General features: G+C 45.7%; 1 protein-coding gene across 10 annotated transcripts in view; it reads left to right on the top strand.

The window, feature by feature from the left end:
* The window catches only part of AP-1gamma (adaptor protein complex 1, gamma subunit), a 136,862-nt gene that overhangs the window by 65,579 nt on the left and 45,190 nt on the right, over positions 1 to 26,093 (top strand). For all 10 annotated transcript variants that reach the window (XM_084589267.1, XM_084589269.1, XM_084589266.1 and 7 more), the window contains 2 exons: positions 5,280 to 5,384; positions 10,177 to 10,345. In XM_084589267.1, the coding sequence (XP_084445393.1) occupies positions 5,280 to 5,384; positions 10,177 to 10,345 (274 nt within the window). The remainder of the gene's footprint in view (positions 1 to 5,279; positions 5,385 to 10,176; positions 10,346 to 26,093) is intronic.

Here is a 26,093-nt window from a genome sequence, read left to right as displayed (position 1 = left end):
GTTCAACTATTGATCACCTTGTCCGACTGGAAAATACTATCCGAGAAGCCTTTATCCATAATCAGCATTGCCTTGCCGTATTTTTTGACCTCGAAAAAAGCCTATGACACCACGTGGAGGTTTGGGATCCTGCGTGATTTGGGAGAGCTTGGCATTCGCGGCAGGATGCTAAAATGTATAAGCGACTTTCTCTCTCAACGCTCATCCTCCAATGTGTCAACATGTGAGAGGCAAATACAGCTCACAGTAAATAGACTGGCAACGTGGGCAGATAGGAATGGCTTCAGGTTTTCTACTCCAAAGTCGGTAGTTGTTTTGTTCTCTCTCAGAAGAGGACTGCACATTGATCCCACCATCCACCTTAATGATGTTAAGCTACCTGTAAAGCACGAACATAAATTTCTAGGGCTAACTTTTGACAGAAAGCTTTCATTCCTTCCCCACATAAACAACCTAAAAAAGAAAGCTTCGAAATCTCTCAATATATTGAAAGTCCTTTCACATAAACACTGGGGATCTGACAGAACATGTCTTTTAAAAATTTACCGCTCTGTGATTCGCTCATGTTTAGATTCATCATCATCATCATCATCATCAGCCTGATTATACCCACTGCAGGGCGAAGGCCTCTCCCATATCTCTCCACTTAACCCGGTTCTGTGCTAGCTGCATCCACTTGACCCCTGCGAACTTCTTAATCTCATCCGCCCACCTAACTTTCTGCCGCCCCCTGCAAGGCCGTCTGTTTTCTGCTAGGCCATGTTTAGATTATGGCTGCATAATATATGGATCTGCAAGGCCGTCATATTTAAAACGACTGGACTCCGTACACAATTCAGGCTTGCGTATTTCAACTGGTGCATACAGGACATCCCCCATAAATAGCTTATATGTAGAAACCAATGAACCATCTCTTACAAGCAGAAGAAACATGCTCACATGCTCATACATTTTGAAGATCCGTTCATTGCCAAACCATATCTGTTACCCAATAGTTACAAAGGGCCAGTCTCGAACACTGTTCATAAACAAACCTCAAAAAATAAAACCACTTCTGCTCCGCTTTGAAGCGAAATGTCGTTTTAGACTTATTAGACTCATTACCTAATATTACCCGAAAACCTGATCCACTTCCACCATGGTACTGCCTGCCGTCTGTATGTGACTTCACATTAAACCAATTCCAGAAAAACCAAACACCACATGAACACATATTGCAGGAATTTTTAGCCCTAAGTGAAAAGTACAGAGAATATGTGGCATTCTATACAGATGGTTCAAAATCTGCACAATACGTCGGAAGCGCAGTGGTCCAAAACAATTGGAATAGAACAGTACGGCTACCACAGTGTGCATCCATTTTCACTGCCGAGTGTTATGCAGTCCTCATGGCCCTAGAAAAAATTAAAATTGAAAACGTAGAGAATAGCGTCATATACACTGATTCTTTGAGCATACTAACAGCATATAATCATAAAAATGCAGGCAAATCGCTTATTGGTGACATCATACACAGCATAAAAACAGCCACAACCCAGGGACATACTGTAAAGCTTTTCTGGGTTCCGAGTCACATAGGAATTGATGGAAATGAAAGCGCTGATATATGCGCTGCACAAGCTCGACATATAGAAATGAAGAAAGTGCACGTTCCCTACAAAGAAGCAGTCAAGTTAATGCAGTCTAAGCTAAGAGATAGATGGCAGTCTAAATGGAATAATGAAGAAAATAATAAGCTACACCTAGTAAAACCTGTCATATCTGAATGGAAGTCATGCACACACCAAGAACGATTCACTGAAGTCATTTTATGTCGCTTCCGTATTGGACATACACACCTTACACATGGTTATATTCTTAGAAAAGAGGAAATACTAACATGCGACCTTTGCGGAGAAACTATCACAATTAATCACATTTTATATTCCTGTACAAAGCTAGAACAACTAAGAAAGAAGCATTTTCCAATATTTTATTCAGAATATATTCCTCTTCACCCTAGCCTACTCATAGGAGAAAATGCTCTTGTTAATATATCATGCTTTTTTATGTTCTTAAAAGATGCCAACCTTCTTAACAAATTATGAGTTTTAATTACCATATTACCATCTGCTGCATGGACAGCAGATCTCATCATGTGTTTGGCGCATGATAGCCTTAGATGCTTATGCGCCATAAAACACAACACACAACAGCATATCTTAATCACCTTAAATGACCTGGCTGGTTGAACTGTTGGTGGTATTGTTTGGGTCTGAAAGGTAGAAGCTAGCTTTGTGTGACATACTTTGAACACATTGTAATTTCACACCTAATATGCTATGACACATTCTGCATAGTGTCATAGCAAGGCTACTGACACACTGTTGTGTTAGGGTCATTAGCTCAGCACCAAAATGTTGAAATGTTGCATGCGATCAGCTGCTGTCAGCTGGCTAGGTTTAAAAGTGACTACATTCTTTGGAAGTGCATCCTCTTGTCAGTATAATTTTGGGTTTTAGGGCCTGAAGCTCATTGCAGGGATGAAAGCATATACAGTCGAACCCGGATATATCGAATTTTGGTTATATCGAACTTGCGAAAGAGCCCCTTGAAAATCCCATGTAAAAGTATAGGAAAGCCGCGTCATATATCGAACTCAATTTCACCATGCATTCGATATATCGAACTCCGCACCACGCACTGAAAAGTGTGCCTTTTCCAGAGACGACCGCATCACCCTCGGCCGTTTGCCGCGTGACGTTTTCAAGCCACGCGCAGAAGGAATGAGAGGGGACAGTTCGGCTAGGGCAGCGCCGCGCCCATTCCCCAAAGGCGCGCCCATCTGCGGTTATCGTTCCCCGCGCGCCAGCACGTGACGTTTGCAAGCCATGTGCATGAATGAAGAGAGACCCGGTGGGAACGAGAGGGGAAAAACGCAATAGAGCGAAGCGCAAGGGTGTGCCCATTCTGTTGCCAAGCTACCTCTCTCCTTCCTCTTTCCCGGCCTTCGTTCGCAGTAGCACGCGCTACACATGCGCCAAGCCAGCTCAGCCCGTTTTCAGACAGAACGTCGGACGCTTTCTCCAGCGTCTGTTGCGAACCCTCTGAGCGCGGCGGCTGATGTGGCTGTGGCGTCTGCGGACGTTAAGAAGCGGCAGATTTTTTTTTTTTCTTTTTTTTTGCGGGAGTCGTTTATTCTTATCGTGCTGTACGCGCGGCGTAGCGTAAGATATGGCGGCTGCGGACGTAAGGAACGGCAGATTTTTTTTTTTTTTTTTTTTTTTTTGCGGGAGTCGTTTATCCTTGCATATATGAATTAAGGAAAGCATGCGGTCAGCTGCGATCATGACACTGGCTTTTAGCATTCTTCGCTTCAAACAGCGTTTGCAGCTACTTTATCACGCTTTCCAATGATTTTGTGGCAGTAGACTACGCCCGTCCCCAAGCGCAGCATGATAAATCGAACTAGGCTTGTGCAATCAAGCCATCATGGGCAGTCTGCCAAGTTCGCTCCCCGCCCCAGCAGGAGCTATCAAAAGATAAACACGCCACAGCATCTTGGCACGCTGCCAAGAAATGAGCTGTGGATCAGATGACCGAAACTGAGTGTCACGTGCAAGCGATAACGCTGGCGATTTCTGCCACAGCGACACAGAAACCTTGTTTTGAGCTGCCGCGGTAGCTCGTACAGCAGAGAGATGCAGTTCCAACAAGTTGGAAATTTTTTGCTTTGTCGCTGCCGCTCATCTCTGAGATGGCTTATTCACTTGCATTTGAGCGAGCTGGCCTTAACGCTTTTTTTTTTCCTTCCAAATTCTCGAATGCAAAAGTGGAGGGAGGGTTCATTATGCGAGTGAGTTGATTACGCAACAAATACAGTATCGTTTTTTCACATCGTAAGTGCCGTCTCAAGTCAATTTCTGTATATCGAATTATCAATATATTGAATTGTTTCGCAATCCCCTTCGAGTTCGATATATCTGGGTTCGACTGTACACCTTAGGAGGTCAGTTCCTGAGATAGCAAGCTGTCACGAAAGCTGGGAGCATGTATAAATTTAAAAGTTTCAAATAAAAGTAGTAAACCATTATGGATTTCAATTAGAGTAGCCATTCAAGTATTCATAGTTTTCATTCTGACTAATGGCAATACAGGCTCCCCTCTTCTGAAATGTTAGTTGTGGCATTGCAAGGTAAAAAGACTGAAATTCAAACACTTTGTGTCTGTACCTTTCTAAGGAAATGACTTCAGTATTTCACTTGATACTCCTAAATGCGCAGTTACTGTCGTGAAGATTTTTCATGTTACAATTAAAACTATAAATTGTTGTTGCGCTTCTGCATACTCCTTTGCTTTGTGCAAAATTGAACTTATTCTTAAAGGGACAGTCTGCTGACTTTTTCAACAATTTTTTGTTGCTTCATTGGAAAGCTCTCTTCCTAAATTATTAAATACCTGGCTGTGGAGCTGAGAAACATGGTAGAACCATTTAAAACTTAATTTCTCCATATGGTGTTTTTTCACTGGTAGTGTGCATCTACAAGCACTGATGTTATGAACAGGACATACAGTTAGTATAGTACCTCTATGCAGCGATGAGAACAGAACGACTGCCGCGCCGCTTAAGTCACGTACACAACGTGCCATTAACTAAAACGCACAGATTTTGTTAAATCTATATCTGAGAGTGCCAAAATAGCTTGAAATAGAATATAATAAACTAAATAAACCCTGTGAAATGTACTGGAAATACCAACACCCATTCTTGCTTATAGCATGGCGGCGTCTTTGGTTGAGTGGGTTTTTGTTTTGAACCCATTTTAAAAGCAAACCAGGCAGGATTAAGGAATAAAAGCAGCTGTAATTTATTGAAAGAGAAAAAGGAATCTGTCTTAAGTTGATATGAACACAAATACCTAAGTGGCATAATCACAAAATGTGGTATATTCACTTGAGATGCTGCAATCATAAAAGTTTAGTAGCAACGAAAGGACACAGTATGACACCATCTGCTTAAACTACGACTTTCCGGATCAATTCAAAATTTAGTCTTTGATTAAATTGCGAATTCCTGCCACCAGGTGGTAAGATTTACCAGAATATGTCAGTATTTATATACTCGTCCCTGGTAGTATTTTTGTGGTCTTTCCTGCCCACTACTTTGACTTGCATTACCGGGCTTGCAATATTTTCTTGGTAGCTTTTGCAGTTGAATAAAAAGTTGTCCTTGCTATTGCATTGTTGAGTGTACCTTGTTTCTGTTTAAATTATCTGTCAAATCTTCTTGCATTTCACAGGCGGATCAAAAAAGTGGTGGATGCTTTTGGTGGCAACATGAACGTTGAGCTGCAGCAGCGCTCCATTGAGTTCTCATCACTGTTTTCCAAGTTTGACCACCTCAGGTTTGTATCACCAAGCATTGTGAACTGAGCCTATATGAAGTTAAATGGTGGGGGTTTTAAATACTATATTTTTTCTAAGTATAGTAAAACCTTGCAAACTTGGGCTTAAGGGAATGAAGAAATGTCAGAATTATCCAAATTTTTTGTTATTAAATGTGCCTCCGATAAAACCGTCCACTTGAAAGTGAAATTTATTTGGTAAAGAAAAGCTGGCCAATTGTCATCTGTTACTTTCCTCACCCCTGCACGTCTCTACTACAGTCAAACCCGGATATATCGAACTTAAAAGAGATCGCAAAATAGTTCGATATATCGATAGTCCGATATACAAAAATCGGCTTGTGACGGCACTTACGATGCAAAAAAATGATACCGTATTTGTTGCGTAATCAAATCACTCGCATAATGAACCCACCCTCCACTTTTGCACCCGAGAATTAAAAAAAAAAAAAGCGTTAAGGCCAGCTTGCTCACATGCAAGTGATTGAGCGATCTCAGCGACGAGCGGCAGTGACAGAGCGAAAATTTTCCAACTTGTTGGAACTGTGTCCCTCTCGCCGCTCGAGCCACCGCGGCAGCTCAAAAGGTTTCTGTGTCGCCGCAGCAGAAATCGCGAGCGTTTTCGCTTGCATGTCGATGGCGCGCGCCACTCAGTTTCGGTCGTCTCATCCACAGCTAATTTCTTGGCAGCGTGCTAAGATGCTGCGCAGCAATAACGTCGGGGCGTGTTTATCTTTTGATAGCTCCTGTGGTGGCGGGGAGCGAACTTGGCTTGATTGCACAAGCCTGGTTCGACTTATCACGCCGCGCTTGGGGCGGGCGTAATCCACTGCCCCTTTATAACGCTTCTTGTAAGCCCTGAGGGTACAAACAGACAAATAAATAAATAAAATTATTGGAAAGTGTGATAGCTGCAAATGCTGTTTGAAGCGAAAAATGCTAAAAGCCGGTGTCATGATCGCAGCTGACCGCGTGTTTTCGTTGACTCGCACATGCAAGGATAAACGACTCCCGCAAAAAAAAAAAAAAAAAAAAAAAAAAAAAGCACGAACTGTTCCTCTTTAACGTCCGCAGATCTTGCGCTATGTCACGCGTACAGCACGATAAGAATGAAGAATCTTGCAAAAAAAAAAGAGAGGAAATCTTAACGTCTGTAGGCGCCATAGCCATGTCAGCCGCCGCGCGCAGAGGGTTTGCAACACACGCTGGAGAAAGCGTCCGACATTCTGTCTGAAAACGGGTTGAGCTGGCTTGGCACATGCGTAGCACGTGCTACTGCGGACAAAGGCCAGGAGGGAGGAAGGAGAGAGATAGCTCGGCAAAAGAATGGGCACAGCTTTGCGCTTCGCTCTAACAGGTTTTTTTTTCCCCACCAGTTCTCTCTGGTTCAATCACGCACATGGCTTGCAAACGTCACATGCTGGCGCGCGGGAAACGATAACCGCAGATGCGCGCGCCTTTGGGGAATGGGCGCGGCGCTACCCTAGACCAGCCGTCGCCGAACTGGCCCCTTATTCCTTTCGCGCGTCACGTGGCAAACGGTCGAAGGTGATGCGATCGTCTTTGGTGAAGGCACACTTTCCAGTGCGCGGTGCGGAGTTTGATATATCGAACGACCGGTGAAATTGAGTTCGATATATGACGTGGCTTTCCTACACTTTTACATGGAATTTTCAAGGGAATATTCCGTGAGTTCGATACAGTAAAAGCTCGTTAATTCAACATCGATAGGACCGTGAAAAATTGTTGAGTTATCCGACTGTCGAATTATCGAATGACAAAAAGAAAAACAAACAAAAAAAAAAACGAAATGAGCCCCTGGATGACATGCCTTTATTTGGTAAAGAAGTTAGTTATCACCATCTGTTTTTTCAGGCGAATTTGACCGGCGACAATAGCGCTAATCACTGCCAGATGCTCCGTGGCATGCGCACCATCGGTAATCTGTTCGCAGAATTCTTCCAGAACGGACAGCACTTCTGCGGCTTCTTTAACCGTGCGCTTCGACGGCGGGGGCACCTGTTCACAATCATCTTCTGATGAATCGTCGTTGCCGGTACTTTTAACTTCCTGAATTATGTCGTCCTCAGTCAGCTGTCCGGCGACTGCGACGCCATCATCGATGGTGATGTAATCAGCAAGCCGCACAAAAGAAGGCAAGACATTGTCAAAACAGCTGTCGTCCTCTGCGTTTGCGTCAGCCGTCTCACATGGCAGTGTCTCTGCACGGCAGTCCGGTGATACAAAACCACTATGCCCAAAGCTGGAGGCGTCTTGGTTCATTCATGAGCCAGAATGTTTATAGCGCTGAGGAGCGTAAGCTCGTATTTCTTCCCCGCTTCCATACACAGAAGCTTGCGCTGCAAAACGTGCTTTCTGTATTTGCATTTCACGAACTGAATTATTCCCTGATCCATGGGTTGTAGGGCTGAGATTGTATTAGTTGGGAGAAACACCAGCTTGATTCATTCAAGGTCTGACACCTTGCAGTGAGCACTGCAATTATCTACAACTATGAGGACCTTGCGCTTCTCCATTCCAAAACGCCGGTCAAGCTGATGCAGCCACGTCTGAAAAATGCTGGATATCATCCAAGCCTTCCTGTTAGCTTGATAATTAGCAGGAAGGTTCGAGTTTTTAAAGCATCTAGGCTTCTGCGCCTTTCCAATCACTAAGAGCGGCAACTGCTCTGTTCCTGTCATGTTGGCGGCAAGTAGAATAGTTACTCTTTCCTTGCTGCGTTTTCCTGCTCTGCACGGGTCACCTTTGAAAGTTATTGTCTTGTCCGGGAGAGCTTTAAAGAACACTGCTGTTTCGTCAGCGTCGAATATGTTTCTCACCTCATACACAGCCAAATGTTCAAGCAGGTTGTTGGTCCGCCACTCCTCGATTGCTTCTTCGCTCGCGGCAGCTCTTTTGCCATACACATTCTTGAACGTGAGATTGTGCCGGCTTTTAAAATGAGCGAGCCAACCTTCGGAGGCTTTAAAACCTTCGACATTCATTCTTGCGGCGAATCTTTCAGCCTGTGCACAAATTAGTGGCCCTCCAACGCAGTATGACTTCTTTGAGGTCCGGGTGGGCCGCCGTCCGCAGTCTTTTCCTTTTAGCATTGAAGCTTTCACTGTCGAACGCCTCCAAGATGCTCTTTTCATTTTTGACATACATGGCCAAGGTTGTCCTCTTCACTCCATACTTGTTCATCACGTCTTGGCGTGAAACGCCGTCCTTGATCGCCTTCAATATTTGCACTTTTGTGGCCAGGTCTTTGCTTCATACTTCGGCCGCTTTGCTGGTATTGCCATCGCAGCAGCACTCAGCGTCAAGATGCGCAGGCACAGCACTCTATGCACACACACAGCACAATAAACACATAGGCGAAGCGTGACCGTAGATGCAAAAAGCACGTGGCGACGACACACGCTGAGGCGAAGTTCGACGACTCCACTGCGCGAAGGTAGGGCTAGGAAAGATCGAACTTCCGGCTGACCTCGCTCCTCTTGCATCCTTCTGCTGATGGCGATGACAGTGCGGATGGCGTACGCTGCCTTTTTTTTTTTTTTCAGCTGCACACTAGCGCCGCTCTTGGCCGTTTTTTTGTTTTTTTACCCCTTCTGCAGTGAAATGCGAAATGGCGGGCTACGGGGCTATGCAGCTACGTCGAATTAACCGACACACGGCAAAATTTGGTCGAAATAACGAGATTTTTGCCCCATAGACTCCTATGTATAATTGGAGGGACCTCGCGTGCACGTCGAAATAACCGATTTGCCGAATTAACGGGGGTCGAATTAACGAGCTTTCACTAACCAAAATTCGATATATCGGGGTTCGACTGTAGTACCTCCTCTGTTTAGACCCCTCTTACCCAATTGCTCCTTCTTTTACGTGAGCTTGGAACGCTGTCGCTTTTCATGCCCTGTTGCGGTTCAATCCTCCTTGTTTTCTCACCCCTCCCCATGCTCCTGGTGTGCCTGGCTGGCATCGTACCAATAGCATGACCAGCCAGCGTTGATCCGACAAGCCACCGACTTGCTGAGCACTTAATATTGCGCTGAAAGAATAAAGTGATTCTCTCTGTCTAGTCTGTAAAGACAAAAACTGTGCAGCAAAACTACACATGCGTCTGTCATGGTCACATATCGTATTTACAGGATTTTAAGGCGACACGAATGTAGTAGGTCAACACCCCCCCCGCATTTTAGATTTTCAAATTTTGAAAAGGGGGTCGACTTGCACTTGTGCAAATGAAGCAGACCCAGCGGCGTAATTGCGAGGCCAGTAGTCAAATGCATATGGCTATTGAAGACTATAAAAAAAAATGCTTCTTGAGATGGCTTGACTATAGGCATGCCGATTGTTAGAAGAAAATGGTAACAATGGGCATCGCATATAGAAGTCTCCGCTTTAAGGTCCATCTCCCAACCCTGCAAAAAGGGACCCGTTAAGTCTCGAAACATCCAGACCCTTGTCAGAAGCTCGACAAGTTGTTTTTCCTTCAGTTAAATTGTACTTAGCCACTTAGCCACTTAGCCAATCAGATTTCTGACACAGGTTATTTATTTTACTGGTACTGCTAGCCTTGTTATCAGGCCTTTGATGTTTACCTCCGTAATGTTGCCATATCATTGGTGCCTTACTGTTGTGCCTCCTGCTGCATCAATTTAACGTATGCTTGTTGGGAGCTGTGGGTGTGCACTTAGTCTGTTTCAGGTGTCACAGCGTTAACAGTGGTGTGCTAAAGTTTTCACATGGGCCTTTGGCTTTGTCTAAGAACACTATGCTTGTACAGGGGCAGCCTACTGGAACGCATGCCACCAATGGAAAGCCGGTCCCTGGCGAGCTCAGCAGGGCTGGACAATGGCCAGGCTCGAGAGGAGGAGATCCTGCTTGATGACCAGAGTAACAAGGATCCCCGAAGTCCTCCTCCAGCAACCACTGGTGCTCCGCCTGCCGAGTCGGTTAGGGCTTGCTTCTTGCCTTTCACTCTTGAACTTTTAAGGGGGGACACGGCTCTTTGGGACCAAAAATTGGTCTAAAAATCGGATTTTCGATTTCTTTATTTTCGTGGTCCTGAGACGTTTCTGCAGCTATGTGCAAATTTTGGCTAAAAAATACCACCTATTTTGCATGTTACAGTGTTCCAAAGTTGTAAATGTGAACGCTCGACCCTTTAAATTGAGGTCAAATCGCACCGAGTTTTGATCGGTCACAGATCGAGAAATATGCGCTCCACCGGCGTCATTTTAGTCTCGTTCGAAAGATCGTGATTCAGGCTATTTTTATGTCACGATTGGAGTCCGTGAGCGAAACCCGAAGCGGAAAACAAAGGGACAAAATTGCGCGAAACACGCGCTGCTATTGGGCTCCGAAGGCATGTGACCGAAATGGCCACTTTTGGTTGGCCGCCGGCATCGGCTGCTTGCGGCTTGGTGCCATTTTGAAAGGATCGCGACGCTCTGTCGACACGACCACGCCGTAAAACACGGAAAATTTAGGCTCGATCGTCATACTGGCCTAAAAAGCGAACAAAGGTTGAGATAAGAGCCGTGCCAGTGACGCGGCATCGCGGCATCGTGTTATCCGCAATCAGTGACGAAGCGCAGGACAGATAGGTGACAGAAGATTTACTCAAGGCGGTTCCTGCCACGTAGAAGCATGGTAAAATGACCATGCAGATGAAAAAGTGATACCTAAGCAGTTTTCATGGGCGCGACAGATCGAGCACTCGGAAAAGTTAGTGGCGCAGCGACCGCAAAACGGCGTCACACGCGGCATGCGTAGTCGCAAACCTAGTCGAAATAAATTTACTTCTGAGTTACAGGGGCATTTATGTTGGCGGGAAACGGTGATCTCACACCAAAAACCAGTCATAACTCATTGACTTGCTGTTGGCCTTGGTAATTCAAAAATGTGCCAAAAACATATTTTCGCTAATTTCTCAAAATTGAATTTTAGACAAAGTCACCATTTTGTAGCAGCAATATCTCGGCTTCTTTCTTCCACATCATCCTAGAAGGCTCATTTATGAATTAGTGCAGTCCGTTGATGATTCTATACCATTTAATGATCGAAATCTTCTGAAGATTGAATGTTTACCAATTACGCTTCCTCCAAACAAAAGACCAGTTTTTCTTATTATATATAAACCTACCTGCATTAGGTAAAAACAGTTTGCAGTTTTGGAATGAGCACGAGAAAATGCACAAATGGTGCAAATCTGGTCCAAATCTGCCCATAAATAAAAAAAATTTTTTTCTCGTTTTCTCAGAACACCCATTCTTGACTTCTTGCTCATTTACGGAAGTGATATCTCCGCCTTTAATGGAGGTACAGTCATAATTTTTGTTATGGAATGTAGCTAAAAGTGCAAAGCACACAATCTTAGGAACAGATTTTGCAATTTGTTTCAAAAGATTTTCAGTTTTGCTCTACATCAGACACACTATCTTAGGAACAGACTTTGCAATTCGTTTCAAAAGATTTTCAATTTTGCTCTACATCAGACAGTAGGGCACCTACATTTGGGACAGTGAACTTTGAACTGCTATACCATCGCTAAGATTTGTTATATCAAAAAAGTGCTCCTAACCTTGTATTCTTTATGCTTTCTAGTACCTAGCAAAGTGTCCATCTGAATGTTTTGTGGTGTGGTTATTTTTTCATTTTTTCTGCAAATTATGAACAATTAATTTGATCTATCTTTTGAACTAATTGACCAGTTAGAAAAATAGTTACAAATTTGAAATCAATGCAAGAAATTGTATTAAAATACTGAGTTTTATTCACTTTGGTTAAAAATTAAGAAAAATAGCTTTAAGAACCATGTCCCCCCTCAAGGGCAGCAGGTAATGTGTTTTTACACAGAAGTGCACATTGTGGGCCTGAATGCAGTTTCATTTGGCTCCCAAGCCTTGATTGCTAGGAATAGTCTTTATAAGAAAATAGATCTGCTGTTTGAACTAAACACCTGTTGCACTGGTATTCTGATTTCTGTGGAACTTTTTTATTAGGATGCACTTTAAGTTGATCATCCTGAACGCATTTTCTCAAACCTTTATAGAGTTGCAGATGGCCTGTTTACAGAAGTAATATGTTGTACCAAAGCATAGTTCAGTAAAAGCTTGTTAAATCGAACTTCATGGGACCGGGAAAAAAGTTCGAATTATCGAATGGCCTCGAAAAAACTGACAAAAACCATTTGCAGTAGGGTAAATTTATCATATTTACTCACGTAACGGACCCACTCACATAATGAATCCACCTACCCCCGATTATTGCCTAAGAATTTCAAAAACAAAACAAATGCTAAGTCGTTAGCGCGTCCCTTTGTTTCGCATCGTCACGTCACGGTTCACAACGCATTTATTGACAGTGTACTAAGGTGCTGCGCAGTGATAACATTGCGGTGTGTTTACTTTTCGACGTTAGCTCCACAAGGGGGGGAAGCGAACTTGGCAGAGTGCCAACGCTTGTCCAGCTGCACAAGCCTCGTTTTTACGCTCGCTTTATCATGCCATGGTTGATAGGTGCCATCTAATGCCACGCGCGATAGCAGCAAGCATCTTTTGAAGCCAACGATGCTAAAAGCCAGCGTCGTGATCATGGCTGACCCGTGTGCTTTTGTTGACGACTGATGGGCACATGGATGGACGCCTCTCACAAAAAAAAGTAAAATAAAATAAAAAAAATTAAAAACGTTTTTTCTGCGTAACCTGTAGCGCCCGTCCGAAGTCATAGCCTTTCATGGGCGTTGGCTGGGGCCACGCTGACAGTGCTTATCCGTATTTCCCAATTAACAGGGCTCGAATTCAAAAGTATTTAGTTGAGAGTTTTGAAGGTTGCGCGAAAGAGAGAGCAGGTAGCCTCCGCCAACCCCTACCCTCCGCGGCAGGGTCATGGCGCCATTTAGGCTTTACCCACTCTTGCATAGTCTTTTATCTGGTTTCATCTTCTTCCCTATTTTGGACATGCGCAGCCTCTAACTATGTCGCTCTTTCGCGGAGTTTTTTGGTTTTGCGCCTAGCCACCCAGACACAGCGGCACATAGTTCGAATTATCCGTAGTGGAACTGATTCGCATTTGAAATAACAAGCTTTTTTGTACACCGATCTCTGGAGCTTGGCTGGACCACGGCCGGTCTCGAGGGAGAGCGCGCTTCTCTTCTCTTACGGCCTCTCCAATGGGGTCTGTTTCCACCGCCCGCCGCGCCTCGGTGGGGTCGCCACCGCCCCACTGCTGCTCCTCCCTATAGCCATTCACGCGCAAGGGAAACGCGCGCTCGCTTTTAGCTTCGCCCGCGTCAGTTGCAACCGGCAGGTCCTGACATTTCGCCCCTTATGGTTTATACAAAGTCCGTAATCAGCATCTAACATTTATCGTGTACGAGGAATAAAATACAGTCAACAATCCGCTCACGCGCGCGCACGCCTTCGTCAGTGCGGCCGTGCACGGTCGAATGAAGCTTCGTGTACACTTCAACATTTTTTTACCCCTCAGTTTTATACAAAAATAAATTTACCAGGCTATGCAATGTGCCTTTGAATGTTTTAAGCAGGTGTAGCGGGACCTGACGTGAGTGCATGGTGAACTGTTGGGTGGAGATTCTGTCAACCGCTACCGTTTTCGTTTAGATCAGAAGAGGCACCGGCAAAAATTCATGGTGCGTCTCATATTCAGAGTAAAGAACAAAAATTTACTCGTATAGTAAAAAATTTCACTTGTCTAGTGGAGTGGGCTGTTCTAGTTTCGTTCAAAACATATCAGTCGGTTGAAATTAAGACCAAAGATGTATACAGTCAGCGACTGATTTTTCGGACGCCCAAATTTTCGGACATGCCCGATATTTCGGACATCTTCGCGGCACCGCCACGAGCCCCGTAGAATCAATGTATAAAAACATCTGTAATTTCGGACGCTCGAACACCCCGCCGTCCAATTTTTCGGACTTTTTGACGCCTCGGAAGGTCCTCGAAGGTCCTTTGGCTCCTCGCGCAGCGCTCTTGCGAAGGAAATCGACTTGCAGCCGAAGCATATCACAACTTTGAGCCACAACTAGCCGAATCTAGCCGTCACACACCGATTTGGTCTGGCCACACTGGCTATGTTCACCAGCGCCAATTTTCGGAGGCGCCGCGGCGGCCAGCGGCGGCGGCGTCGTTTCGTTGCGCATTTTGACTAGCGTGGCGTGTTGTTCCGCTGTTGTGTGAAGTGTGCTCTGCGACGCTAGGCCTAGGTGCTTCGACGTTCGTCAAGGAACTCCACTGTTCTGAACTTGAGGATTTCGCTTGCCTGCGATGGCCCCCACTCCGTCTTCGTCGTCCTCGCCGATGGCATCGAAGCGCGGAAAGCAGTACCGTCGGTTAACGATGGAGAAGAAAGCCGCGATTATCAAGCAAGTAATGAGCGGCCGATCGCAGGCTGACGTGGGCAAGGAGTTCGGAATTTCGAAGCAAACAGTTTCAGATTTCGTCAAGAACAAGGGCAAGATCTTGGAAGCGGCCGAAAAACCATCTAGTGCCCAAAAAAAGAATGCTAGCCAAGGTGTTCATCCGAAGCTTGAGGAGGCCCTCGTCGTGTGGCTCAATGCTATGATTGCGAAGCGGTTGCCGGTCTCGGGCTGCATCTTGAAAGAAAAAGCGGAAACTCTCGCAGTTCAAATCGGCATTGAGGATTTTAAGTTTAGTGATGGATGGTTGAGGAACTTTAAACATCGGAATGACCAGAAGTTCAAGAAGATTTGCGGTGAGAGCGGCGCCGTCGACAGCGCAGTTATTCAGCAGTACCGCAACGGAAAACTTCAGGCTTTGTTGCAGCAGTTCTCTGCTGACAACATTTTCAACTGCGATGAAACTGGTTTGTTCTATAAGATGTTGCCGGAAAGAACGCTCGCTTTTGCTGGTGACCCATGCCGTGGTGGCAAACATAGTAAAGAACGGCTGACCGTTCTCGTCGGCAGCAACATGTCTGGCAGCGAGAAGCTTCCCTTGTTAGTTATCGGGAAGTCTAAAAACCCGAGATGCTTCAAAGGGGCAACCCTGCCAGTGTTGTACGAAGCCAACAAAAAGGCGTGGGTGACTCAGCAGCTATTTGAAAGTTACGTCCGCAGCTTAGACAGGAAGTTTCAACTTCAGAACAGACGTGTCGTGCTTTTCATTGACAACTGCGCCGCTCATGGTCACATCAAGAACTTGAAGGCTGTCCAGCTGGAATTCATGCCACCCAACACGACTGCAATCCTCCAACCGATGGACCAAGGCGTCATCCGCAATCTAAAACTTTTGTACCGTTCGCGGGTACTAAACCGCATGGTGCTGTGTGCGGAAAACGGCAAAGGCTATAACGTTGACCTTCGGTCTGCTGTTGGAATACTTGCGGACGCATGGAAAGCGGTGAGGCAAGACACGATTCGCAACTGTTTTCGTCACGCGGGCTTCGTAATCGCCACAGAGGCAGTGGACTGTCCTGAAAGCACCAACGCGATTGACGTGTGCCCGCCCATGGACGACGTGATCAACGACCTCCGCTCTGCTGGGGTTTCCATACCCACGGAAATAACTTTTGAGCAGTTTGTTGACGCGGACAACGAGCTCGACTTCAGCGCAGAACTAACTGACGAAGAAATAGTCCGTCAGGTTGTGGAGGATTCAGAGGACTCCGATGTTGAAAATGAGGAGCCAACGCCCGCGCTGCCTACGAGCGCCGAGTTGACGCGAGCGTTGTTGACGCTTTCATCCGTCTACAGTGCTGGTATGACCCTTGCTCAGATCGAGGAGAATATGATCGCATGCAAGCGGAACGCCGTCCAAACGACGATCAGCCAGTTCTTCAAGCCACTGCAGCAATAACACCGACTGCCCTGACGACACATTCATAATAAACCGGCAGTCTGCTGCATACAGAGCTTTTGAGTGCCTCTTTTCTTAGCCACTTCTCTGATGCTGTGGCAGTGTTTCGGAAGCGTGGTGCTTCGCCCTTGACCCTCTAGATACGAGAAAAAAAAGAAAAAAGGTGCGTTTTTTGCATACATTCATTTTTTCGGACTGCCTGAATTTTCGGACGTTTTTGAGTTCCCTAGAGGGTCCGAATAATCGGTCGTTGACTGTATGTAGTCTCGCGACTATACTTTTAATCAAGGAAACGGGCATACACAGTTAAGGGGGGGACCCTGCTCTTGAGACAATTTTTTTTATTTACAGGTAGATTCTGACGAAAGTTGCACCACTTATGCAGTTTTTTGTGCTGATTTCAAATATGCATATAAATTTTGTGTAAGTCATTTAGTTTTGAAAATATTGAGCACTTTATGTTCTTCGTTTGGAGGTGAGCTGTAAAAAAAAATATCTGAGTTACAATAAAAATTGACCCATGAAATCAATTTAGAACACGCAGAGAAATGCAAAAATTAAGATTGAATGTCCTGGTCCCATTTTAACCAAATTTACAGCTTGTCAAAGTTCAGAGACCAAATAACCACCTGGACGCTCCAGAAAACATGCAATTTTTGAAAACTTTCCTTATTAAATACCACAAATTCATTGGTATTTTTGCACTGTACATGAATTTGGCTTTCTGGTGCAAAAGGAATTATAGCAATATCATAAGTAGAACCAGAGATATCACACCTCCAAACATGTATCGTTACCAATATTTTGATTTTGAGAAAATGAAGAAAAACGTTTTATAACATGTTTATTCACTGGAAAGTTAAAAAAACCAGTCAAAACCACTCAATATGCCCCAGGAGAATAATCAGGGTGCATGGAGTCCTGGTGTCTGTGCTTCACTCTCTTTTTTAGGAGATGTGAAACTTGAAGTTTCTCCGGTCATGCGGCTTCGGCGTATATCTCTTTCTCGACCCCTCTTGAGGCCAGTTTTTGGCACGTTTGTGCTTAGTTCCCCTAAGATTGCTGCCACTGCATGTTGGCTCCCTGCATTGAAGCGCAACACTGCCTCAGCAACAGCTGCTTCAACAGCAAAAAGCGAAGAGTGTCGTGCTTTGGGCACAAGGCTCCAGACGACAGAGTGCAAACTCTCATTGGAGTTCTTAGTCTTTCCTCGAGAACACCTTTCAAGCAGCTTTCTTTCGGAAAGCCGCTGATAAACTGGCAACAGGGCCATGGCGACATCCTTCGGCAAATTATATTTGTGCTTAGGGACTGGCTCTTTCTTTGCTTCCGCAGCATTGTGCCGGCACCATGATTCTTCGCCAGTTGGGCACAGTGAATGATTCGGCTCCTCATTAGTCGAAGTAACATGGCAATAAGTAGCCATTAGTGCCCTCTTCATGGCTTCCACATCATCTTCATGGGATTTTAGTGCACGTCCATAATATGCACTCAGCTTTGTGATGAGGTCCGCTGTCAATCGCCCTTTTCCTCCCAGGCTTCGTTCATGTTCAGTCTTGTGCTTTTGCAGCAGGTTTCTGAGTGCCGTCCCCATCCTTTTCTGAACATGATTTATGCAGTCCTCCTTCTTAACTTGCACAAAACCATACACTTCAGCCTGGGTAATGGCATCATAAGTCCGGCTATCCCCATCACAAAGGACAGTTGTGTACCGGAGGTTGAGCTTCTCAATCGACCTTTGAAATAAAATCAGGCCTGCCTCTACTTCCATTTGTCCTGCCTTACAGTCAGTGTTTTTTTGGCACTGGTGTTCATTTTTCCATTCCTCATAGCATTCTGTGCCAAGTTTTGGGCCAACTTCGCATCCCAAACAAAAATTGCTCAGGACTATGTAGTCGAGCACGTAGCCCGTAAATAGCTCGATGATGGCACCGACACCAATGTGTGAAGAGTGGCCGCGCGTCATCCAACTTCCGTCGTAACTCACGGCGATGTTGTTGCGGTGCCCAAAGCACAGTTCCTCATACAGCTTAGTCACTTCGCGTGCGCTCTGCTCCATAGCAGCCTCGGCCGCTCGCACTGCAGCAGGCCTAAGCGTGTTTTTGAGGTGGCGCTGAAACGTTTTTTTTATGCATGCCGCGGCTGGACAATCCCATAGTGGCAAATATATCGTTCATGGCTGTTTGGCCATTGCCAGTCGAGAGCATTGCTCGTCCTGCAAGTACAGTACAACCTCGATAATTCGAACTCGGTTAATTCGAAATCCCGGATAATTCGAAGGTTTTCTGCGGTCCCGTATTTTCCAATGTAAATTTGACCGGATAATTTGAACAGGCGGCCTGCGCCAGCCCGGTTAATTAGAAAATTTGGACTGCTATGCGGCAATGCCTGATCCATGTTTCGCCGCAAACCCGGCGAAACGACGGCCCTACGGAGCCGCGAGGCAAAGCCACATACAGGGTGCGCACAGGTGCTTGAAAACCTTGAATACCATTGAATTACGGAAGTCTGTTTTCAAGGCCCTTAAAAACCTTGAATTTATGACTGGTCCTTGAAGATTCTTGAATTCCTTGAATACTAAATTTGAACTGGTGTTTTTCGTCATGAAAACGTTTTTGTTGCTAAAGTTTTATTCTTGACTGAGTTCTGAATGAACTGCGGGGAAGGAAACGTATCGATTTTTAGCCTATTTAGCGCATTCTCGTTAGGCGGCTGGCAACACTGCAGTGGGCGCGTGGCTGCGTCGTCCCATCGCTATCGCATCGCCATCACTCACCGAGCCCAACGTGTTTAGATAGGTTTACCGAGCCGTGCGGCCGTGTCTACGCTGGCGTTGCCCTAGTGCTTGCATTTTTGGAATGAGCGTGGCTTCTGCCTGTCAGTGCACATGATATTTTCATATGTGACACAATGCCCCGAAAGAGCAAGTTTCAGGCTACGTGGCTCCACCATGACGAATACAAGCAGTGGATTGCGCCTGATACAATGAGTCCGCATCGGGCTAAGTGCAAGCTTTGCGGTAAAACTGTGGATGTGACTGCCATGGGTGAATCCGCTTTAAAAAGTCACATGAAAAGCGGCAAGCATATTGGCGCAATGAAGGTAGCGCAAGGGAGCGCGTTGAAAAGGTACCTGACGCCGGTCGCGGTAGAGCAGTCTACTAAAGCGTGTTCCTCGCAGTCGCCAAGCCTAAACGATGCTTGCAAAGCACACGAGCTTGTCACTGACGCTGAAATTCTTTGGACTCTGAAAGTTGTGACATCCCACTTTTCGTACCGGTCGTCATCCCAAGCAGGGGAGCTATTTCAGCGCATGTTTCCGGACAGTGAAGTGGCAAAGGCGTTTTCTTGTGGTGAGAAGAAATGCGCCTATATGACGTGTCACGGTCTCAGGCCTTTCTTTCTTTCAGCATTGCAGCGAGAAATAGAACAGTGAATTCTATGTCGTACTGTTTGACGAGTCGGCAAATGACTTTCTGCAAAGTAAGCAAATGGATGTGCACGTGAGGTGTTGGGACTCTGCGCACCAAGTGACGACCAGGTAGGTATTACACCTCCGTTTTTATGGGGCATTCCACAGCCGATGACATTCAGGAAAAGTTGCTAAGCGCCCTCGAGCCTTTGCCTCTTGCCAAGATTCTTCAGATATCGATGGATGGGCCCAATGTCAATCTGAAGTTCTTCAAAGGTCTTCAAGAGCACTTGCAACAAAACCACCAAGTTCTGTGTGTGGACTTAGGTACTTGTGGGCTACACACAGTGCACAATGCTTATAGGGCTGGAGTTTCAGCGACTAAATGGGGACTTGACTGCTTGTTGTCAAGAAAAAGAAGCTGGAATTGACAATTGATGATTTCATGGCATCTGCAAATGCCTATGCTGATAAAGCAGAGGCAGAAAACAATGTGACACACATTGTAAAGTCCAATAACCTCAGAAAGACGGCCAAAGACGAGTGAATAGCTACACGCCATCCAGCTCCAAATTCAACAAAAGCTGCTGGAGCTCCCCTGAAGTAGCCCTGAGGAGCTGCTTCTTAATGATTTTTTTGTTTTGTGCAGTTGAAGCAGTGGACAATATTTTGTGAGGGTATAGGAAATAACCAACAATTTTATAAAACTAATTTTTTACTTTTCTGCGGGATATGACCAAACTTTCACTGTAATATTTTATGAGGCTGTATTTATTTTTTTTCTGTGCAATAGAAGCAAATCTGCGTAGTGATGTTTTTTTTTCTTTGTGGAATAAATATTTCAGACGTTTTGAGAGCACTGTTTGAAGATCTTCGACATGGAAAAAAAAATTAAGCCCTCGAAGGGGGCCTTGAAAATCCTCCTATGGGGGCTTGAAATTCCTTGAATATCCTTGAATTTTTTTCTTTGCCACCTGTACGAACCCTGCACATTGTAATGGTGATGATTTATAGGCGAAGCGCCCCAGCCGGAGCACTCTCTGCACAAAAATCTGTCCACAGTGCGCCTCGCGCACCGCCGAAACACTCGCTTGCAGAGGAGAAGACGTGCTTCACTGCAACACGGCGGGCATACCAGTTTTTATCACGTGACCTCGCCCCCACTCCATCCCTTGGTGTGCTTCGCCCACTCTTCCCCCGTGCCTCCGACGCTGCAAGTACGCCACCACCACCGCCGCGCCGGTCTCGCCTGCGCCATTTCTTTGTGTTGTGCGCTGTGGTTAGGGGTCGGCTACTGTGCCGTTTTTTTGGGCGGGACTGTGCAGAAGTGCTAGCTTTGTGACCGTAGCAGTGCAGAAATGCCAAAGTAGAAGACTTTAACGCTGCAGCAGAAGTTCTGCTTGATCCAGGAAGCAGGCAAGAGCGCTTGTTCGAAGACCGAGTTGGCCAAAAGGCATGGCGTGCCCCTCTCGACGTTGTCCACAATATTGAGCAACAAGTCAAAAATACTAGAGGCTTACGGCAAGACTTATTCTTCGAAGCGGTCACGAGTGCGGGCTCCCACGTATCAAGATGTGGAAGCTGCTCTGCTTCGCTGGCTGCAGAAAGCAAACGCTGCCCACCTTCCAGTCAATGGAACGCTACTGCGGGAGAAGGCCAACGACCTAGCTCTACAACTTGGGCACGAGGAATTTAAGTGCAGCAATGGATGGTTTTGCCGTTTTAAAGAACGCAATAATTTAACCTTTCTCACCGTCTCTGGTGAGAGCAGCAGCACTAACGAGAGCGTTGTCGAGGATTGGAGAAACCACACATTGGCGCCGCTGCTTAGCGAGTACGGTGCAGACGACGTTTACAACCTTGACGAGGCTGCACTTTTTTATAAGATGCTGCCAACAAAAACATTCGCAGTGAAGAACACCGCCATCAAGGGTAGGAAACAGGCCAAGGACAGGATTACTGTGCTGTTCGGCGCAAACATGTGCGGTAAACACAAGCTGCTGCTACTGGTCGTCGGGAAGACGGGGAAGCCTCGCTGCTTCAAAAATGCGCGGCTGCCGCCAAAGGATGAACTCGTCTACAGGCACAATAAGAAAGCCTGGATGACAGGTACAATATTTGAAGAGTACGTGCGGCAACTTGACCGCAAGTTCGTGGCCACGGGCAGGAATGTCCTATTTGTCGTCGACAACTGCCCGGCACATGGCGACATCCCACATCTCCAGGCCATTAGGATGGTATTTTTACCTCCGAACACCACTTCGATCTCACAGCCGATGGACCAAGGCGTCATTCACCACACTAGGAAGATTTATCGGTGCCACCTGCTCAAGCGCATGCTCCTTTGCTACGACAATGGCAAGGAGTACTCCATCGACCTCCTCGGAGCCATATGCCTCATGGTGTACGCTTGGAAACAAGTGGAGCCCACATTGATCAGGCGGTGTTTTGAACACGCTGGTTTTTCCAGTGAAAGCACTGTTGATGCCGATGCAGACCACCCATGTACTACTACTCTTGACGAAGGAGCAGAGTATTGCGACCGCATCAATACGCTCTGCGCAGAGGATGAGTCCAACGCAGTCGGCTTCGCCGAGTATATCAACATTGAGAGCGAAGATCAGACTGGCTACTCTGACTTGGAGAGTGAGATCACTGCTGGTACGAACATGCGCGATGACAGCGACGATAGCTACGACGACACCGACGAGCCTCCCCGAGCACCTGCTCTTGGTGAAGTTATCGGATCGCTGAACGTTATCCGCAGTTTTGTTGAGTGCTGCGGTGGAAGTTCAGAGATGTTTCGTCTATTTGACCAACTCGAGAGCATGACCTTAGGAGCCGCAAACTACCGGACGCGGCAAACCAGCATCTCTGATTACTTTCAGTAGTAATTCAAAATATGCCGAATAAAGGTAACACGTTCCTGCAACGAATTTTTTTGCCTAAGTCTTATTTCTTGGTGTGTTCGGTTAATTCGAAAACCTGCTTAATTCGAAGATTTCTCGCGGTCCCGATGACTTCAAATTAACGAGGTTGTACTGTATATTAATTTCGAAGGGGTTGCACCGCTTCTCGGTCTCCACCCTCCGCGAGCTCCATTCAGAGGAAACTTCACTGCAGGTCTCGCAAACCAATGCCAACTTAGTAGCGAGGCCGTAGTCACGGTCGCCCCGCACTAATTTCAAGTCACTACGGCACACTTTGCACGCCGCAACACGAAGGAGAACGTTCACTGCGGCGAGGTCCACAACAGTATACTGCGCAGCTGACGCGACCGACGCTTCCGCGGTAGTAGCTTGAAAGCACTGGAGCTTCCTTTCTGTGGCAGGCGTCGAATCCAGCTTTCCGAGTGCAGCTTTTTCGCGGGCACTTACTTCTTCCAGTTCGCTGGCTGTCACGAGTGCTGTATCCATTCTTAGGCGGCCGGAGTCGCCACAAAACGATGCACTGTCGACGTGGTCCTGCACAGCCGGCGAAGCATTAGGTTCTTGCGGCGATTCCAAGTCCATATCGGGTTGCTGAGAATCCGTTGCGCGTTCCGCTAGGCTTGACACATTTGTGCACTTCTTCGTTTTTCTTCGCTTACGTCCGTAGCGGTCTTTCGAGCGAAACTTCGTCGGGCCTCCAGGCATGGCGAACTAACTGCACGTCGGAGAAGCCTTGACAAAATGGCGTCTTTGTTGAGATGCCCATGGCTACCCACTCCATTTGAGCCAATCACCACCCGCCGTACTGGTCACGTGCCCTGACTGGCCAATGGGATCGCGCGTCGCGTGTTTTTTTTGTGGTTGCTTTTTGTCGCAACCATCGTATGCACAGTGTTGCCGCTTGACTCAAAAAAAAGTCCGAAATGCGCAGTTTCGAACGAGACCAAAATGGCGTCGAGGGAGCCCTGTGCTCCCGAGTTACACGCGGCGGAAATCGAGCATAATTTGTCCTCAATTTAAAGGGCCGCGCTCGGAGACTTAGTTATTTACAATCGTCTAGGGCAACAAATATGCGGTTTTTTTGCACCGAAATTTGCAGATAGGTGCGGAAACATGTCGGGATCACAAAAATGGAGACTTTGAAAATTCGGTTTTTGGGACGATTTTCGATCCCAAAGAGCCGGGTCCCCCCTTAAGCAGAATCGAAAAGAGCAGCAAATAATAAAAAAAACTGTCCTTCAAAGCTACACGTTGCACTACATATTCATCAATTCATCAAAATGCGACCTGCGTCTAGAAAATTCAGTCTCAAAATCTTCCTGCACGATTTGTGCACATAAGGAGTTGGCCTTTCGGTCTTCTCTGTCACTTTCCTGGTATAATTAATTGAGAAAACGAATTCTGAGAAATTTTTCAAATACCAAAGACCTAATAACATAGCTGTTGTCAATTCCTTGCTGACTCAATCAGGATCTTAAGTACTTCAAGAACATTTGTGTTACTAGTAGGTGCACGGCAGCTTTTTCGAAAAAAAAAGAAGCTTGTTCAATAGGGCAACAAGCTTTGGTTTCGGATAATGCGCGCAGTCCATTAGAATATTGTCCTCGTAGAATAGTGTACTACATGGGGCTGCTACTTTCGCTAGTTTCAAGAAGAATAGCGCAAGCGTCACACCCAAAGTTGATTAACTAAACGATATATCCAGCGACGTAAGGTAAACCGGGATATGTGACAGTGGGAAATGGGATGGTAGGAGATGCCATCACTTCCTTCAGTGCCTTGATTTTGTTCTCAGATGAAACGTCCGTCTTGACAATTTATAGTCATGTGCCGATAGCTGTTACGGCCCTTGCATCTAGCATAGGTCGTTCCCTTCCGCACATTAACCTTACTTTCCCGAAGAGAGCCTCAATGGGTCGCTATATAGGGCTTGAAATGAGTCTTCAGTGAGAGTGTCCTCCTTTAACGCTTTAGAAGTTTCTTGCATACATTCGATATAGCATATAGGTGAACTCATTTGTAAGTCACTGCATCGAGTATCACCTTCATCATTTATTGGCCTCTTTTTACCACTTAGAGCACAAGTGGTGTCATGAATATCAAACCATTTTTGATTGTTTTCATAATAAGCTTAATATCACGTAAAAATTTCATTAAAACAGTGTTTATTTGCAAAATTAAAATAATGTTTATAATACCACACATTGGCTAATATATGAATTGCAATAACATTTAAAACTCAACCCTAAAATGTTTACTTTGACTGTTATACTAATACTTTATATCATGCAAGCATTTTGCAATTTACATTACATTTTTATGAAATTATTTTCATCTTCGGTGCTACATGGATGGTTTCGCATCTAGCGCTGAAAGACGGTTTTGCTGTTGCAGATGAGTTGCTGTCATTCATGTTAGCCTTGAAGCAGCTTTGATGTGATCACTGCTCATTCAGTTTTTTTTTTTTTTTGTTCCTATTCTTGTAGAGGCTTGGGGAAAATTCGGATTAAAATGGACAAAAGTAGCTACTATGCCGCAATGTATGTCATGCTTATCGAACGTTTGCTGAACGACAGTGTTTTTTATATCTGTTCATGTGTGTAGTACGTTGACGACATGCCGCTGCAGCATCTACCTTCTGTGTTCTTTCATTTCGGGGCTGCACTCGCCACGAAACTCGCGAGCGACAGCGCGAAACTAGGCAAAAGCCACCCGCCGCCGCTGAAGCAGACGCGGAGCGAACAGTGAGCAGGTCGCGCCCCTTGCTGCGGCGGAGAGCATAACTCAAGGAGAAACGTTCCCATTGTTCCCGCGGCGATTGAGAAGGCCGTAAGAAAGAGCGCGCGCTCTCCCTCGAGACCGGCTGTGGCTGGACCAAGCAATGTAGTTCGAATTATCAGAAAATTCGAATTATTGAGGTTTGAATTAACAAGCTTTCACTGTATTGTAGTGTTCAGCACATCAACATTGTGAAATGCTTGCTGGCAGTTTTATCATGCCCTTTTATAATCTTTGGCATAATCAGTGCTGGCCAATAAGGTGCCTAGATAACTTTTTATCCTGTTCTGTTATTTTGCAGTTCAGTGAATGGGTTGTAGTCTGTTTGCAAGTTAGTTTTATTTTTTTATTTTTTATCGCGTTTTGTATTTTGCATGAATTCAAAATGTCAGTTTTCTTCATTGTAGCTTAAGGGGACAGGGCAAGCACCCCTTCCCATGTTTTGCCATGTACTTTGGGGCATACAATTGAACCTCTAACGAATTCCTGGATTTTACAAAATTTTTCAATTCCCCAACACATCCCCCATTGAAGCCCATGTATAGGCGGACCTCTATGTAACGAACTCGTTGCGGCAGTCGACCTTGATGTAACGCATTCGTGGCGCTGACCATCGAACTGTATCTTGTAATGTTTTTCCCGAAATTCGGCTGCGGTGCGCAACTTTGATGAATATTGTTTAAGTAAGTTTTTATATCAAAAGGTAAAGCAAACCGCGAGCAGAACGCTTGCAATGACAGCAA

This window comes from Amblyomma maculatum, chromosome 1 (assembly GCF_055883805.1).
Source record: "Amblyomma maculatum isolate TAMU_Amacu chromosome 1, ASM5588380v1, whole genome shotgun sequence".
NCBI lineage: Eukaryota > Metazoa > Arthropoda > Arachnida > Ixodida > Ixodidae > Amblyomma > Amblyomma maculatum.
This window is presented reverse-complemented; position numbering and strand designations above follow the sequence as displayed.